Source organism: Amblyomma maculatum, chromosome 3 (genome assembly GCF_055883805.1).
Source record: "Amblyomma maculatum isolate TAMU_Amacu chromosome 3, ASM5588380v1, whole genome shotgun sequence".
Lineage (NCBI taxonomy): Eukaryota > Metazoa > Arthropoda > Arachnida > Ixodida > Ixodidae > Amblyomma > Amblyomma maculatum.
The window spans coordinates 168,142,818-168,160,803 of record NC_139346.1 but is presented as its reverse complement, the minus strand read 5'-3'; the positions used below and the strand labels follow the sequence as shown (position 1 = coordinate 168,160,803).

The following is a 17,986-nucleotide window of genomic DNA, read 5'->3' as shown; positions in this document are numbered from 1 at the left end:
GGTAGCTCGGCTGCTGAGCCATGGCATCAAAGAGCACCCGGGTTCAAACCCGGCCACGGCGGCCGCGTTTTGGATGACAGCGAAATGCAAACAGCCATCCTGTACTGTGCCAAGTCTGTAGAAGTTCGCCGATGGCCTGAATTATTCCGCAGCCCTCCACTATAGCACCTCTTTCCCTCTTTCTCATTCCTTTCATTTGCCTCGTTATTCTCACGATGCGCAGTTTCCACCAAGTGAGGCTAATACGGCTCATTTTCTTTCCAAAACAAATTTCCATTTGAGTTTATACGCTGTTGGTTGGAACGTATGGCGCGCGCTAGCATCCTACTTCACTGCAGATGAATGCTCTATGCAACTGGAAATAGTGTGGCATTACCGGGAACTTTGTGGCGACGTCACTATTTTGATGCGAAAAATGTGGAAAGTGGAGCCACATCAAGGGGTGGTAGTTATGCCGTTCGAACTAGTGACGAGCAGGAGCTCATAGAAGGAGGTGGCTCTAGGCGCTCTGAGGCTGTGTAAAACAGGGGTATTCGTCAGTTATGGTAGGGCCCGACGACTGTGCTGGCGACGCCATATAGTAGGCGAAAGCATTTAAGCGCTCATACTCGCGGTGACCGTCCGTTCGTTACATCCAAAGACTGGAGGAGGAAGAAGAAGGAGCAAGGAGACGTTAGAAGAAGAAGAAGAGAAAGGAGAAGAGGAGGAAGAGGGAGAGGAGTAAGAGAATGAAGTCGTGGTGGGCGGTAGCTGGCAGCTGACACGGCCGAGCACTAACTGGACGTAGGGCTTCTTGACATTACGTTTGGCAGGAGCGGCGAGCTCGGGCCTCTCCTTTCAAATGGGAGGGTGATATCACAACTAGCCTGCCAAAACCCTTGCATTCACGTTATCCCTAGGCCACGCAGGCAAGTTCATATGACTCGGTTAAAGCGGGGCTCTATATTTTGGCTGGTAGCTTACGCTATCGCGTCATCGCGAAGGTGGGAGTGAAAACAGAGAGAAATAGGTGCCGTAGTGCAGGGTTGAGGACAACCCAGCGGGCTATGGAACGAAAACTGGTAGGGGTAACATTAAGAGATAGGAAGCGTGCAGAGTGGGTCAGAGACATAACTCAAGTTACTGACATTCTAGTGGAAATCAAGAAGAAGAAATGGGCATGGGCAGGACATGTAGTGCGAAGAGAGGATATCCGATGGTCGCTGGGTGTAACAAACTGGATTCCAAGGGGAGGAAAGCGTAGCAGGGGGGGTAGAAAGTTAGGTGAGCCGATGAGGTTAAAAAGTTCGAAGGGGGCAAGTGGATGCAGCTGGCACAGAACCGGGTAAATTGGAGAAATATGAGAAAGGCCTTCGCCCTGCAGTGGGTATAGTCAGGCTGATGATGATGATGAAGAGTGGAGGGTTTCGGACCACCGCGCGACAGAGGCTTTCACCTCACCGCAGTTTAGTGATCCAAAGTGCCCCATAGAGCTTTTTTTTTTTTTTTTCAACCATTGGTCGCATGAACAACAACCGCCACCAACGGAATTTCCTTTAATGCGCAAGCAAGACTCGCTTTAATATCGAGTGAAGTTATTTGGAGACCATGCGAAAATAGGCTTGAGCTTCTGCAGGTAAATAAAATTCAAATGTTCGTCCTAACAACTGATTCTTTTTCGTCGTTATCACCATTGAGGATTTTTAGTAAGCATTTCATTCCTGGCTTCCAAGTATCAAACTAAATTCTTAAAATTTATTTCTCTTTCGTCCTGTTGGAATACTTACTGTGCCTCATATTATGATAGTTCGCAATTTATGCAAAGCCTTCTTGCGTTATCTTTTAAATTTTCTCCGTATGACAACTATCGGCAATTTTCTTGCCTTTTCCAGCTGTCATTGCGCCAACGTTGTTTTGCTTTTAAATAGCGAACGTCTATCCGAATATGAAATAAATTCTATAAATTATAGAACGATATAAAAGGCAAAAACTATTACACACTAAATGAGTCCATGCATGCAAAACCCTTCAGCTTAACGAAACTTCATCCGAACTGTAAAATTAGCATGACGATTTCAGTGCTGTTTTACTGGAGAAATTTTCCCTCATAGGGCACTTGCCGTTCTTAGCCTCGTGGCTGTCAGTGCCGGTGTGAATATGCTCCTTGATTTCTTCCACTCCTCGCCTGAGAGATTAAAAATGGACTTCTGCCAGATGTCGCTCCCAAAACGCTGACTCTCCTGCAGAAGTCAGCAAAGCCATCATAGAGGAATGTTATAAACTAGCAGTGCGTGTAATATTTCTTTTTTTTTTAGCCTGTTGCCTTCCCAGTTTCTTCGCATATGGGGCCAATTGTTTTCATTTCTATACGAGAACTGCCCTCACTCATGAAGAGCTTAATATTTCTAGTTGGAATTTTCAACTTCGTATTTACCTTGGTCAAATGTAAAAGCGGAGCAGATAGAACTTTATGAAGTCGACGATTTTCAGAGCAGTGCACAAGAGAGCTTTGCAGTTGGGACTTGATGAAGACGACGACGTTTACTACACAGATCGATAGTGTGTTGCAGTTTTACACTAGGCGTGACCGGCTGCGGCGAAAGCATATAGTGCTGTCGTGCTTGGGCCCGACGATGAAGAGGAAGATGTTTGCTGCCCAGCGCGAGAATTTAAAGAAACAATTGCGCTGTCCAATTCTTTTCCGATCCTTTTTTGTGGGATTGTGCCATTTATGTTATTTAGTAAACAATAACAAAAACCACAACAACCATCTATCGATCTTGATGCTTGTGCATTGGAGGAGTAGAGCTAACGTTCTAAAAACTGCAATCCATTTAGCAAGTTGGTCAAATGCGAAGTATTTGCAAGAGTACGTAACGGTTCCTTTCGGTTTCGGTCTGTGGCTAGGCTTTCAAGGTAAGACTTCGGGCAAAAGTTGGCGAAATCGATGACTGGGGAGCACAGCGGATGCACACTGTAAAAACTTTTGGGGCCGCTTAGCGTATCTTCAGCAATGTAATAATAGTGTGTCTGTGTCCACTGAGCACGAATAGAAATCGATGACGACGAGGACATGAAATGCACAGCGCTTGAGAGGGGCAATAAAACAGGGGGTGATCGGTTACAGCGAGAGATACGAGATTCCGTACCCAGCTGCGTATTGCCAAACCATATCCCGTAGGAGCATGCACTCAAGCAGATGACGCTCTGGCGCGTGATTTTGTCGCGCGACTGTCGCGGGAGCTGGTTACGAGGCCGACACCGACGGCGACGCCGACGTGAAACCCAGGAATGGGCGCTAAGAGCTGCGCTCTGAAAAGTGCTGTGCCGTCGAAAAGTGACGCTGCAACTAATCACTGCCACAGTGGTTTTGCACGTTCCGCTAATTCGTGGGTAAAATTCTTGATTGTGCTGTTTAATGCCCCGAAGAGGCACCGGGGTGGTTAGAAGGCCGGCTGCTAAACCGATGCACAACGGTTAAAGAACACGCGCTGTGCGATGATAGCGAACGTTAAAAGGATCATGAAGAGATGTTGAGTAAGGTTATAAAACGCGCAAGGGCGACAATCGGTATTTCATCTGTGGTCTCCGCAAAGAAAGCATTTTTAAGCTAGGTTCACTAACATTAGACATATCTGCAATCAAAAATAGACCTCCTCCTATGCACCCTTGCCTTAGCATACTCCGACTATTACAAAATATATATATATATATATATATATATATATATATATATATATATATATATATATATATATATATATATATATATATATATATATATATATATATATATATATATATATATATATATATATATATACAGCCCGGGATCACGCTTGCGCGCTCACTTGGGCCATTGAGAGAGGGTGCACTCAAAAGGTAAATTTGGTGTGGAAAAAGAGGAGATAGCTACGAAGACGTCGTGAGGATACGCGCAATCAGTTGCGAGCGGCTGTGAAGAATTAAAAAAAAAAAAGATCATTCTAAAATACACTCCCCACGCAAACTATTTAAATTTAACTTGAATAATTGCAAAGACCATCTGTACACTACTATCGCATTTGAATGAGACCATTAATAATATTTTAGGTTGACTTCTAAAAACCCAAAATTCTTTAAATTAACCCGGAGCCCTCCCCTACGACACCCCCCGAGGCATGTGCGGTATGCCTTGTTTAACGACTTGAAGCAACTCGGGTTATGAGGGGTGCTGTTGCTGTTGCGGAGAGTTCCGAAGTAATTTAAATCATTTGGGGGGTTTAGAAGCCACCCTAAAATATTAATAACGCTCTCATTCTAATCCGATAGTTTAGGGCTTCTTGAAGCTGAATGTGATTACGTTGCTACGGACGCATCTTGTGTTTCCATTTCGTCGAAACGCTTCCGCAGTGGCCCGGACCCAATCCTCAATAATGTGAAGCTGTTGAAGCGTAAGGCCCGCTGTGCAATGTAAGACTACCTATTCGGGTTTCGGAAGCGTTGACCATGCGAGTTAGTCCCACTTATTTTCACGAAAGTTTGCAACCAATCACAAGCTAATGTACACCACCTTACACGGCTACAGACGGCAGCAACGTCCAGGAGTTATTCGTAGCTGACAGACGGTTAACCTGCGTCTAGTTAGTCTGGAAGAGGGCTAATGCTTGTGGCTACGCATTTAATCTCCAAAAAAAAGCAATTGTTAGCTCAGAAGTAAAAAAAAAAGAAAAAAAAAAGAATTTTAGGGTGGAAACGCTTTTTCAGATATCCGCTTTTCTTTTTTTTTTTTCCTTGAGCAATGAAGCAGTTTTTTTCTTTCCTTAGCTTACTTCTTCCTTAAATCGAATTTTATAGTCATAAGGAATGGAGGCTTCTCTTGACGCAATAAGGTAGCTCACCAAGCAAGAGCTGCACGACCAGTATCGCGTTTTTTCCTAGCCGTACAACCGATATCACTGGCATGTTTATGTCGCTGTTGGTTAACCGCGAGTAGTAACTCTAACAGCGAAAATGTTTCCAATGGCCCAAACCATTTCGGCTATCGCATTACCGCGACTGCGGTTTGCAAAGAACAATCCCGGATATTAGGTAGCTTTGTTTTTTGCAGAAATGTGAGCAGAATTTCCTTTCGCATTTCTTTTTTAACACGCGTGCAGGTTTATTTCGTATGTTACGGGCTCCCTATTTAGAATTTCTTCCTAGCATCAGTTTGTTTTTCTATCTTACAACTATAAGAAAGTGGATGCATATCACCGAGGAAGGTCTGTTGTCAGCAACACGCATCCTTTATTAGGGCTGCTTCACTGGCACTTGATCGTGGAAGAGTTCTCGTTGGATACATTTAGAAGAAGGTTTGTCCCCAAGTGAAAATGCGATGCCCGTTGTGTATGGGGTGGATGATCTTATGAATTCAGTTCTTTTAATTAAAGGAGCAAGCAGGGAGGGATCGATCCTTGTCAGAGGCTCCAGCTACTTTCTTTCTTTTCATACCAGAAGAAACCACATTAAGGCTCAACACACGATTCTGAACAAACACTCTCACAATACATAAAACAGCGAACAGCACCCGCAAGAAACATAGTAAACAAGGATCTACAATGTAATAAAAGGTAATGATCACAAACGCTTTGTTAAATTGTGGCCTTAAATAGTGTTGAAACTCTCACCGATCTGTCGGAAAAGCTCCGGAATTGTGTGACGAGAACATCTCGCAGTATCTCTGCGTCTCCCACAATAAGGCTCGGCGCCGGACCTTGGTACGAGCTGTCGGAAAGGAAACCCCTAGTTAAAGATTACTGAAGAAAAACTAATTCCCCTGTTTTGCTGTTAGATAAAGTGGAATTTATTGCAATACAGGTTAGTACTGAATGATAATGTATAAAGTATTGAATCACAGTTTAGGAACATATTTGGCAAGTTACTATGAATCCAAAAGCCCATCTGAAATCTTGCATGCAGCACACCTTCCTGTGTAGGCAATTATCATAGATACTACTAGTGGAAACATTTTTCCAAATGGACCCAATCATTTTTATTGCCTTTTACGCCACATGGATTGTGCCCTATTTCAGAATGTTTTTTTGTTGAAAGAATGTTGACGTGGAGTACTGCAAAAAAGTCATGACTGCCTAAACTTTCTTGTTGCTTGCTATCACGTCGGCTGTAATTTCTGACCTGTGAGGCGGGGCGGCCTTTTGCAGGCTGTCGAATACAACGCATTTATCAGCGATTCACTGGTGACAACTGTAGAATCATGATTCTGTTCAAAATAGCGAGCAGTGCATTTAAGATGTGATATCATGCTTACGTCGTCAAGGAAGTTACCGCCATAAAAAGCCAACGTGTTTCTAAACTGACAAACTCTAACGGAATAAATTCGCAATATACTTAAGAAACAAAAAGCCTTTTTCAGAGAGGATTCTACAGTGAAAAGTGACCTCAGGTTTCTGAAGTACACAGGCGGTAATGACACACTGATATTAACTATGTATGAAATGCACGTATGTTAGGGGGCAGTACACTTACCCGTAAACACGACCATAGCGTTTGTAGTAACGTAGAAGCACTTCATTTAGTGGCTGGAATCGAAAACAAGAAATAGAAATGTGCCAAATAATCTTTCAAAATATCCACTCCTACATTTATGAGTAATGTATTACAGCACTAGTAGTGTACAGTCTCCATCAGCCTTCTGCAGAACGCTCGAGTGGCCTATATATATATATATATATATATATATATATATATATATATATATATATATATATATATATATATAGCATAAGTAAATAGACGTACTTGGTTGCTAGAGGTTACATACAAGTGAAAAATTGCTTCATACTGTTTCCAAGTTTATTTGTAGTCGACGTTTCGGCAGGAGCCCTGCCTTTCTCAAGACTGAGGGTACATGATTCTTGTTCGTCTTCTTATAGCGTTGGCAAAAGGTGATACAAACAGAATAGGGGCACATACAGGTGAACCAGCTGGACACGCACAACACACACATACACACACAGGTGCGGAGAGCAGGCTAGGCCGAAAGTGTCATCCACCGAAGGCACCGGCCGTCGGGAGTCATCTGTATACAATACACAATACAGGCAGCCTTTTAAGGGCACATACATATGTATGTGCCCATATATATATATATATATATATATATATATATATATATATATATATATATATATATATATATATACACATTTTTTTTCTCTCGATTAAAATTGATTAAAAACAACAACCCGTCCCCGCTTCTATATTTTAGATTAAGGTCTTCCGTCGACGCAGAGCCGAATAAAAAAAAGCTCAGGCAAGCTGTTCACTCGTACTTTGCGCGAAAAACAGGCGGGTTTTTACAACACAATTTAGTTAAGTGGTTCTCTTTGCCCTAGCGCTCTACGCAATGCTGGTGTATATTTACATCCCTAATAGCAACAGAAACATTGTTATTTCTACATATTGTGCATGTCCGCTCATGCGCTTCTCCTCAGTACTACGCCTAAACTATTATTGTTTATGACGATATTCTTTTAGAAAATTGTGTACTGAGAGCTAAATAGATTACGAGAATGTTGAAAACCTTCAAGTTCTCTCCAGGGCAATATGCTATAATGCAATGCCGTAATTTTCATTTTCATTCCGTACAAAAGCAGCTTAAGAAAGTGACTCTTCATTAAAGACATCTGAATTATAACGTAAGCATGTCGTTCTAACATCAATATGCCGTTAATACTATGTTGACTTCAAACGCTTTTCATGCACCCAGCAAGTTGCTAATATAAATCCCGTATACGCACCTAAAATTTCTTTTTCTTCTCCGAGACAACAGTAATTTTGTAGCTCTCACCTTTGTGAAGATGTCGTATGAAAAACGGAGATATTGCCATAAAGAAAGGTGTGCGATGCCCTTGCCACTCCAGAACGTGAATGTCTTTCTCACCCACCTGAAACACAATCAGAGAGAACTACTTTACTGAACATCATTAAAAATATTATGCCCTCAGTTTCATGCCTTCATTTCACGAGGACCTAAGTCACGCTCGTTAACGTAGATAGATAGATTTGTCCATTGAATGAAAAATCATAAAGTTCAGCCCAAAGTTTTAAGATCTAGTCTCCTATTCCGTACTGGAGAAGTAAAAGGGAGAAAAAAGATTATTGGAGCCGATTAAGATGTGATGAGAGGAGGTATGAGACAAATACGCAAGTCCAGTAAGTAACTTGTCTCAAAAGTGCATGCCCAGTCCCATGTCGCTCAAGGCAAGGCAGTGAGCCCGTATTGCCTTCAGAGCTTTAGATTTGTCCGTAGTAAATCCTGCGAGACAGACCTGCTGTCCAAACGCTTCAATAAAGTGGCTAGCGTTATCGTTTCGCGCGTATACACTGTAAACATCACTAATATATGCTTCATGGTGTTCGTGATTGCACAAATGCAACCTTCCGAGGATTCCACCTGTCTAAATAAATGCGAACATTTGCGCGTGAAAGCCACGTTTAAACGCAGTCTATGGAGGAGCAAGCACGAATGGTAGCGGGGAATTTCACTCGGAACAGAACATGACGGTATCCAGTCCAGTCTTCTGAGAGGAATGTTTCGGGCGTCACTGAACCCAGTAAGCCGCTGTCAAACTCCTGATACAGTTAGAAAGAATACGTGTTATATCCGCTCTTGAAACGTACAGAACTACTTAAAGACCACTACTGAGGGCGGTGTTTGCTTCAGCATCTTCCGGCTCATTTCCGTCGAGTCCACAGTGTGCAGGTATCCACTGAAATATATTCTGTGACCTTGAACATGGGTAGGTGTAAGGCGCTCGGTGATGTTTAGTGCCAGTGTTTGGTAGGAGGTATGGCGCAGGAAATTCTTTAAAATTTGTAACGCAGGCATTGAATCACTGAATATACTCCACTTTTGAGGTGATCCCCCCAAATGTAGCAAATCTATTCCCGAACGGCCGCAACCTCAGCAGCGGGTTGATGCAGAGTTATGCCCTAAAAAGAACCAGAGAGTCGCCATCTGAGCGGCTGCGGGTCGATGCTCGTGCTGACGAAGATTCGTCAGTAAACGTGAGTATAGTTCTGGTATTCGAACCACACGTACGCCAGAGTTGTTATTTGAACCCACTAATCCGCACCATCGATTTCTTCAGTACCCGGCAACATGCAGGTTCACCAGAGATTTATCCATCACCCATAGTATTTGGGCGGATAACGTGGAAGGACATGCATAGCCCGATGGTAGATGCGAGTGATGAGCGCACTAGAAAAAAAAAGTGAGCGGACGCTGATGCAGTGATCGATTATCGAGCGTTGGCACTGTAATCACGTGCAGCAATTGTTGGTCTGGATTATCGGAAGCTGCCTGACGGGGGCGGTATACAGTTGATACACACGACCTGTTGCCTGGCGCCCCTTCCGTCACTGCCTGGCAGCGAGAAGTGAGAAGGGCGGTCGTTCATATACACTCGGCAGACAAAAAGGTCGGTGCTCGCCAGACTGGGATGATATATATAAAACGAAAGTATAGGATTTAATTCCGCTGCTCGAGCACCGCTGCTACGCGTCCGTTGCTGTTTATCAACTGTCGTGTAGAAGGGATATGGTTAAATTTTGGACTTTGGTCGCGTGTTACATATACGTATGAGACGTCTACGCTGGGTTTTCATTTTTTAACTATGGCTCACATGAGTTTGGAGAAACATATATTGAAGAGCCTCAGACCGGCCGCTCATCCAGGATGTTCATCAGTGGGTGACATGTCCAGTAAGTACGCGCAAATACACACGAAGCGGTGACACTGACATTTCAGTCATGCAAGACGATCTGCAACCTCTTTTTGTTGACACTTCTCTCCTGAAGCCAGTAATTAAACTTAAGTTTGTTCTAAGTAACAATTTGGAGAATCAAAAATAAATACTGCCGCCTAGGCCACGCTATTAGAAAAAGTCCTCGGGTCGTTTCACTGGCCTGCGATGAGCCGTCTTTATGAAAAAAAAAAAAAAAAAAAAAAAAAAAAAAAAAAAAAGATTGGTTGCATTTTACCTAGGAGGTCTGTATAGGGTCCTGATTATGCAAAAATGCTCCTGTTAACGTCTTGCGTCTTCTCTCATCTCCCTCAATGCTCTGTGTTTACCAACATAATCGTATTTATTCTATTCTGAAATACACCCAACCGCGTGAGGAGGGCTTTGTTCACCACGCTGACAAGTCTTGATACTAAGTGCCTGACAGAATCCTGCTGAGAAAGAGGGGGAAAACGTAAGGAAGGGAGTTTACTGGGTTATGAGTACCGACCTCTTAAACTGAGATTTCACCAATGTGCAGCGACCGACCGAATGTCTTAAAAGCTTTTCCATGCATAGAAAACACATAATTTATCCCCTTCCCGGCAACAAAGGCTGATGCAATCCCATAAATACTCCCATCCATCCCATAAATCCCATAAATACGCGAACACGAAGACGAAGTGTTCTCCCCCCTCTCCTCTTGCCTCGCGGCAAGATAGATGACGAAGTGGGACTGTTTTTCTGTTACTGCTCGCTGCTATGCTAGTTGCAATCTTGTAATTATACTGTAAATAGATTGCGTCTTCACGTAACAATATGAATGACATCAGTATCGATTATGCACCGGCTTAGTGCAAGCCTATATATGCGCACAGTCAATCTCGTTTGCCTCTTGATCACTTAACCACTCGACTGTTTTTGTGCGATATGACCGCGCTGCTCTCCTATGCTCACCGCAGCTGGGACTGCAGTTGCAGCCAGGTACAGCAGGAAGGCACAAACGGAAGAATTTGCAGCGTCGAACGACTTCTTAAAGGCATGCCAGTGCTTATATACTGTTATTGGCGTGTCATGGTGTCATTGATCTCAGTTCAGTTCAGTTCAGGCGTTCAGTCGTGTCCGACTTTTCGTGACCCTATGATCTAATGTAAGACAAAGTTGAGTGTGTGGAATTTATTGTTGTTTTTTTTGCGATGTTTATTGCCTCAAGCATAAGAATGCTATGTGTGGAGTTAAGTGTTGGCCATCGAGCAGGAACTAGCCTTACACACTATTGTATAGTTTTCACCTATAACACTTTTTGTGGAAATGCGGGGTGCAGATATCACTGCGGTGGGCGTAGTAGAGGCAGCGGGAGCGGGACGGCGAGTACCAGAGGTTGCGACAGTGACGGGAGATATGGCCATCACGGGAAGAAGTGAAACATGGTGCGGCGATCGTCAGGGGTACGTCTGTCAGTAGATATCGATATCAAGGCATGAAGCTGGAGTTGGGAGGAGCCAGCAGCGATCACACGAGGGGCTGGGTTGGAGTCTACAGTGTCCGGGACGCCGCCAGTAAGGACATATTAGCTAACCTCCTGGCGAACAACAGCCTGGATGAAGGATATGGTAGGCAGAGTGCTGCCCGGCAGCTGTGATGGGGAAACAGCAGGAACCATGACCTCAATTTCGTGGTGGACGATACGGGTCAAGTTATTGTGGTTGGAATGTTGGCGGAGAGTAGGCAGATCATGATAGGACGAGCTGGCAGCCGTGTGCGGTAGCTAGTCAAAACGGTGACATATACGCTTTTTTTCGCCTGCTCGAAACGCCGGCACATCTGAAGAGCATAGTCCACAGTAGAGCCGTCCTTACACAAGAGGAGGTTGAAAGCGTCGTCGGCAATACCCTTTAGTTTGTGGCCCACTTTGTCGGCCTCAATCATGGCTGGGCGACTTTGCGGCACTGGGACAGGACGTCTTGAATGATTCTTACATGTCACAGAAGAAGCATTGCGGAATAACATGCGAGCTGTATGTGGTTTTGGCGGAGATATCTGGATGGAGAGTAACCTCGGCGGGGGCATGGATCTAACGATTGATAGGATTAACAACGCTCACGGTGGTAAGGAACGATGACTGCAAGACAGAAGAAAAAATATAACTCAGTCTATCACGCACTGCAAACAACTACAAACGCCGCGGTCGAGAAGGCATTCCGTCCCACCAAAGCGCGTTGGAGGCGTTAGCGAGGTGCTATAAGGCGTATAACATTGCCGATGCTTCGATTCCGCTGATTTTGTATTCTGGACATCCCAACAAACATAAATAAGCATATCGCACTCTCATTGCCGTGAATTATGGCACACGTCACTCTGCATCCTGTCTGACTGATCACAGGGCGTGAATTGTTTTCGTCAATATATAAAGAGAAATGAAATGCACCTACCAGAACAAAAGCGAAGCAGCAAATACCAGGAATGGGACGAATGCGTAGAGCATGATGCGCTCATCTAATAGCCCGCTCTAGTAAACAAAACAATGCCTAATGCCCTAATTTACTTCAGCTTCTTCACTATTTGAAGAACTCCTTAACATTCAGACCGGCTTGCTTCCTTCAACCGGTACACGCTCACAGCACTAACACAAATAAACTGATCAATTTGCGAAACTTGCGTCGTACCGTCGGTCTTTAGAGGCACACACGATATGTTGAGCCGCGACCTCAAAGTCACAATTAATCACGGCGACAAGATATGAGCAGAGAAGATAGCAGGGCCCTTGCGTTGTGAATGGGAACGGGGGAGGCTGTTTGCGATGCTTGGCAGAGAATGAAGGCCACTATGTCGCCCCATGAACTGGCGCTGAAGGGAGAAGGAGAGATATGAGAAAGAGGCGAACTCGCTCGCTGCTATCAATTGACTCCAATAACGTTCTGGATAGTCGCAGACTGCCGCGGACGATGAAGGGGAAGGACAGACAAAAGCTGCAATGTAGCCTATCCTGCCTATGAAGCGTGACGCCAATGATATCTGCTTAGTAAAAGAATATCTTTAGCACTAGCATATGCTTGATAGCTGTTGCCTAAAGCTAGTGAATGCTTAACGTTCTATATCCTGCGTATGTTGTACATTGTTGCTCTACACAACAACTCTAGTCGCTCTGTGGAATCATTGCGTAGCACGTATAAGGTTTATTTAGGTCGTTATCAACATACGAAATTGGCCAGTTACGTTCGCTACATTTTTAAAACCCCGGATTCAAGACTCCCTTAAAACCACCAATATTGCTTTGAAAGGACCGCTAAGGATAAACTGTAGTTATCAATACACAATTGCAGTTTAATAACAAAGACGCTGCATTCGCGAAGAGAGGCAGACGTATACAGGTAGAAAAGCTGGAAAATTAAACCAAGAGTTTTAAAAGTTTAAAGCAAAGTTCAAAGTTCAAACAAGTAAAATGCAGCGCGGCGACAGGCTCGTCAGAAACTGATATTAAAGAGTATTCTACAATTATATTCACTTAAAATCGAAGATCAAGAAGTCTATTTTAATGCCGGCCTGTTACAGTTGAATCGAGCTGGACAATTTATCAAAATTAAGTTTTCCAATCGAAAAAAAAAAAAAACTCATTTTCTTTCTGTACAACATCAGAATCTCCTGGAATAAACACAGAATGACTGTCCCTAAGAGAAAAAAAAAATACGGAGTTGTCTTCAGCGTTTGCTAAAATTCCGCACATATTAAGATCTTAACTCCAGCAATAGCACATAAGGTTGTAAGTTTAAATCGCCAATTTTGCTTTAAATTTGTTGAGACTTCTTCCCATCAATGGTTAAACAATTTCCTAAGATGCTACAGGTGAGCATACGGAGGGCGTCACCGCAGCCATTGACGCCGAGGAAAGAATAGGGGACTTTCTTCTTGCATTGGTCAATGCGAAATAATAATAAAAATAATAGATTTAATAGGATACGGAGAAGTGAGAACAACTAATGTGCCGTGGGGACCCCGACCCTCGACCTCCGAATTTTGCGTCCTGTGCGCTCTACCACCTGACCTACGGCCGACGGCTCTGTTCGTATATGTATGTTATTACCAACCCCTCATTTTATATTTTTGTACTTATGGTAAAGTACTAATTAAATATGTTATCAATCAAACATGAAAAGGTGCTTGGAGCGAGTTCAAATTAATATACATATACTATTATACGCTTACTTTTTTTTTTGCAGAATGTTTTGCCCCACCAGTAAAAACCCCGTGTTAATTGTCTCTGTTTGGTGCCAGAATATTTAGTGCTAGCAGACCAGAAGTTGGTGGATATATGTAGAAATTAAAAACTAAGTATTTTTTGCACTCAACTGCATCAAAAACAAATAAAAAATATTGTACACACTCGGTGTCTTGAAAAATATGTTATTTCATACTTAATTTCACTCCGTCACCCGAAACAATGATAATATCCTAGAAACACCCCTTTATTCTTAGAAAAACATATGTAAGCCAAGGCTGTGGATCTTACGGTGTTCCAAACATTGTTTTATAATGTTATTCTTTAAGGTAGAGAATAAGCCAACATATTGGCGGATTCACAGTGTCCTCAATAAGGGACACCGTTTGACTGGAAAGTATTGAGAAATTTGGCGATCGATCAAATTTGTGTATTCACAGGCTTGTACCTGTTATTAGCTTTTCAATTAATGCCTTGTCTGCCTAAAACATTGCTTTTGTGGTTTCTGCAGGTCAAGAATTAACATTACAAGAAAGATCCTATGAGGCAGTTTCCGGTAGCAAAAAAATCGATTTCGTTGCCAACGAAGTGCTTTTCTCACTAACTGAACAGAAACACAGGCTGGGAATACTGCACTAAGGCTGCGGATACTTATATACAGCATTTCGTGAAATCCCATAGGGTGTCTGCGTAGAAAAATAACCGGGGTAGAACGAGAGAAAGAAGATGGCTACAAAATATGAAAGAGCACTGAACGAGGGTTGAAGGCAAGCCTCAGTACACAAGCCGAGCCAATGTTTCGAAAAGGGGACCTGCCTTTGTCTGGGCAGGTGATCATCCCGGCGGGGGTTTGAATACGCGTTTGTTAAAAAAAAAAAAAAAGAGGGGGAGGGGGGGGGGGGGGGGGGGGACTCCGCAACGAAGGGCTCAGTAAGCGATCAAAGCGGCAGCACTTGACGTCAGCATTCTGTAGTGACGAAATACTGCCATATCCTTTCAAACATAAACGATATTCTGCCGAAATGACATTCCATGCTAACTGCTAATGAACGCCTGAAGAAAATATCCCGAAGGCACCAATGGTAACATAAACCTCAAATATATTCTAGTGCAATCTAATTTCGACAACAATTAGGCGTCCAACAAGTCACATCCTTGCTCTCTATCCGGAAGTAAGGCGTGTAATCATTTAAAAAATATACCATGGTCAAAATTACAGCAAGATATTTAACGTTGCAGATAAAATCAGCTTTTTTTTGCACGTCGTCAAAAGTTATCAACTTTTCAGAATGCTCCTTCTGTATGTTATAAAAAGTACATTGGAGTGACAGGGTAATCAATGAAAATACGGCTGAATGGTCATCGGCCAGACACAGGCAAAAACCTGCCAAAAGCAGTATCCCTGTATTTCAATCAGAAAGGCCATAGGTTCGAAGAAATTAAATTATTTATTCTCCATTCAGGCTTTAAACCTTCATGGGACAGAAAATATAGAAAGACATATCTAATCCATAAAGTTAGAACACTGCAACCAACAGTAATAAACATCTCGAGGTGTACATTAGAAAACCATAATATATATATATATATATATACCCTCTGCGCCGTAACTAGTCGGGAAAACAATCCCATATAGCGTTAAATGCTCTGTTTCTTCACAGCACGTGTGCCATCCCCCTTCCGCAATAACATAAGCAGCATGTGCTTTCTCAAACATGTTTCCTTCTTATAACTGTTTACTTTGGTTACCCCTCGAATCCTTTTCTCCAGATAATGGGCTTAGGAGGTGTGGTTCACTTTATCTGTAATTATTCTGCTTCTTTGTTCTTTTCCCCTTGAGGAAAGCTTTTGATAACTGTTCCCCTACAGCTGTAGCCTTTATAGGGACGCTTTGAAATGTCTGTCCCCTTCAAAAAAGGGCGCGTCAGCATTTAACCTGTTTTAGATGCCGACTCATCATCCACTCCGCATTGTAGTTTTTTTCTGTTGCTGTCGCTTTTTCTTTTTTTTTTTTTGGTTCAAAAATTCGTACCGAAGGAAACAGTCTTTCAGTCATTACCCTCCTTCTTTCTCCTCCCCACCTTCTCATCTTTGGCTTTTCTTCTTCGGAACTAATAGCGTATTTAAACCTCCTCCAGTAATGGTCGCGCTCCCCAGACGAAGACAAATCCCCTTGTCGAAACTTTGGCTCAGCTGGCGAGCTGAGGCTCTCACTCAACCTTTCTTCAGTGCCCTTTCATACCCCGTAGAAATGGCGCACACAGCTTAATGTCTCATATAAATAGCTTTGCAGGTAATTTTTTAGTGTTCTATAATTGCTGGTGGGCTGGTATTTCAGGAAACCTTCCGCTTGCTTATTCATTTTATCTGTCAGCTTTCGCCCTGGATTTAGAGAAAGTGTATTCGACTTCAAGACAGTGCTCAACATTCCAGCAGCAATGCAATGAAGAAATTTTTAATTAGCTCGCATAATCGGCTCTATCAAGTGCAAAATAATGCACAGAACCCTTCTTGCCCGCCGGGATGGCGCAGTGGATGCGGGGTCGAATCCCGGCCTCGGCGGTAGCTTTTCGGTGGGGGGCGAAAGCAAGGCACCTATGTGCTGTGCGATGTCAGTGCCCGTTAAGAACCCCAGGTGTTCGATATTTCCGGAGCCCTCCACTACGGCGTCTCTCATAGCCGTTAAACACCCCAAACTAAACCAACTCTCCTTACCTCAAGAGGGAGCTGAATAAGTGGTTTCTGCGAATATATATATATATATATATATATATATATGACATCTGCGAAGCACAACAGCGCCCTACCAGCTAGCCTAATGCAGAGGTCCGTGCGCACTTTTGGAGTCGACGTTTCGGCAGGAGCCCTGTTTGAGAAAGCCAGGGCTCCTGCCGAAACGTCGACTCCAAATAAACTTGGAAACAGTACGAAGCAATTTGTCACTTGTATGTAACCTCTAGCAACCAAGTACGTCTATTTACTTATGCTATATATATATATATATATATATATATATATATATAGTTCAGCCTCGGTTTTGTTGATGTGATCAAGTGGTCTCACTGTTAGGTAGTTTGTTTTGTGTACCCAGTGGTATCGAAGACCGACAGTTTCCCAAGCTCAAGAGTAGGGGTAGTGGAAAGTGAAAGTGGAAGGCGATTTTCTCTGTGTAAAACTCGCGACCATGGTGGAACCGGTTGCTATTGCATCTTGCTCGAAGTAGAGTCAAAAAGCCTTGTACTTTAACTTGGCTCTTATCACGCTGTTTCCACCTTTAAGTCATAAAAAAGAGCAGTCACTGATACCATCCCCCGAAGGAAGAAGAGAGAGCGTGAAGTCATTTTTGTTTGCTGCCAGTGAAGAAGTCATTACAGGACTATGAAAATGTTCTTTAGTAGCCTTCAGTCTGCGGTACTCATTCCGCAGTAGACACTACTCTTATTTGTTGAAGTTTTGTGGTCAGCATGCGCCTAAAACATGCCGGAAAGCGAGACAAAGCGTACACTTGCGACGGATTCGCCGTACTTGCGTACTCTCCACACAGCGATCGGTATCAACTGTAGCTTCAAGAAAAGCGGACAAACACTGTCTATCGAATTCGCCCAGTCATCTGGACATATTTCTTTCGATAATTGTTTATAGACGCCTCGTAGGGAAGAATAACAAAGAAGCGTATGAGCGTTGGCGGGGCTGAAATATTCAGTTCGAGTACAAATGTTCCGCCGCGCCCCAGCGAGCCGATAGACATCTTGAAGGCCCTCACAACACAGATAAGAGGCCGGCTAAATACCTATTATGATGTCCTTGGCCTACACGGTGCCTGAACACCCAATGACTCGTGAAAGTCACGGCTAAGGTCACCTATGCTGTTCTGAGTATTCAAAGGTTATAGAAAAGAAATAGAAACGGTTACAGAAAGATTCGAGCATTGGCTCAATTTCTGCGGAGTACCCTATGGTTATATAGTGTGCAGATGAAGACCATGAAATCCCGAATCGTTTGGTCCTTTTTGATATGGGCACAT

General features: G+C 43.3%; 1 protein-coding gene across 1 annotated transcript in view; it reads right to left on the bottom strand.

Moving 5' to 3' along the window:
• LOC146196816 (cytochrome P450 3A41-like) overlaps positions 1-12,499 on the bottom strand; it is a 30,901-nt gene extending 18,402 nt beyond the window's left edge. Inside the window, exons 1-5 of the mRNA XM_084598537.1 lie at positions 12,179-12,499; positions 7,811-7,907; positions 6,487-6,539; positions 5,628-5,724; positions 2,100-2,219 (exon numbers count right to left, since the gene is read on the bottom strand). Of these exons, the coding sequence (XP_084454663.1) occupies positions 2,100-2,219; positions 5,628-5,724; positions 6,487-6,539; positions 7,811-7,907; positions 12,179-12,231 (420 nt within the window). The 5' untranslated portion in view covers positions 12,232-12,499. The remainder of the gene's footprint in view (positions 1-2,099; positions 2,220-5,627; positions 5,725-6,486; positions 6,540-7,810; positions 7,908-12,178) is intronic.
• Positions 12,500-17,986: the final 5,487 nt, after the last annotated feature.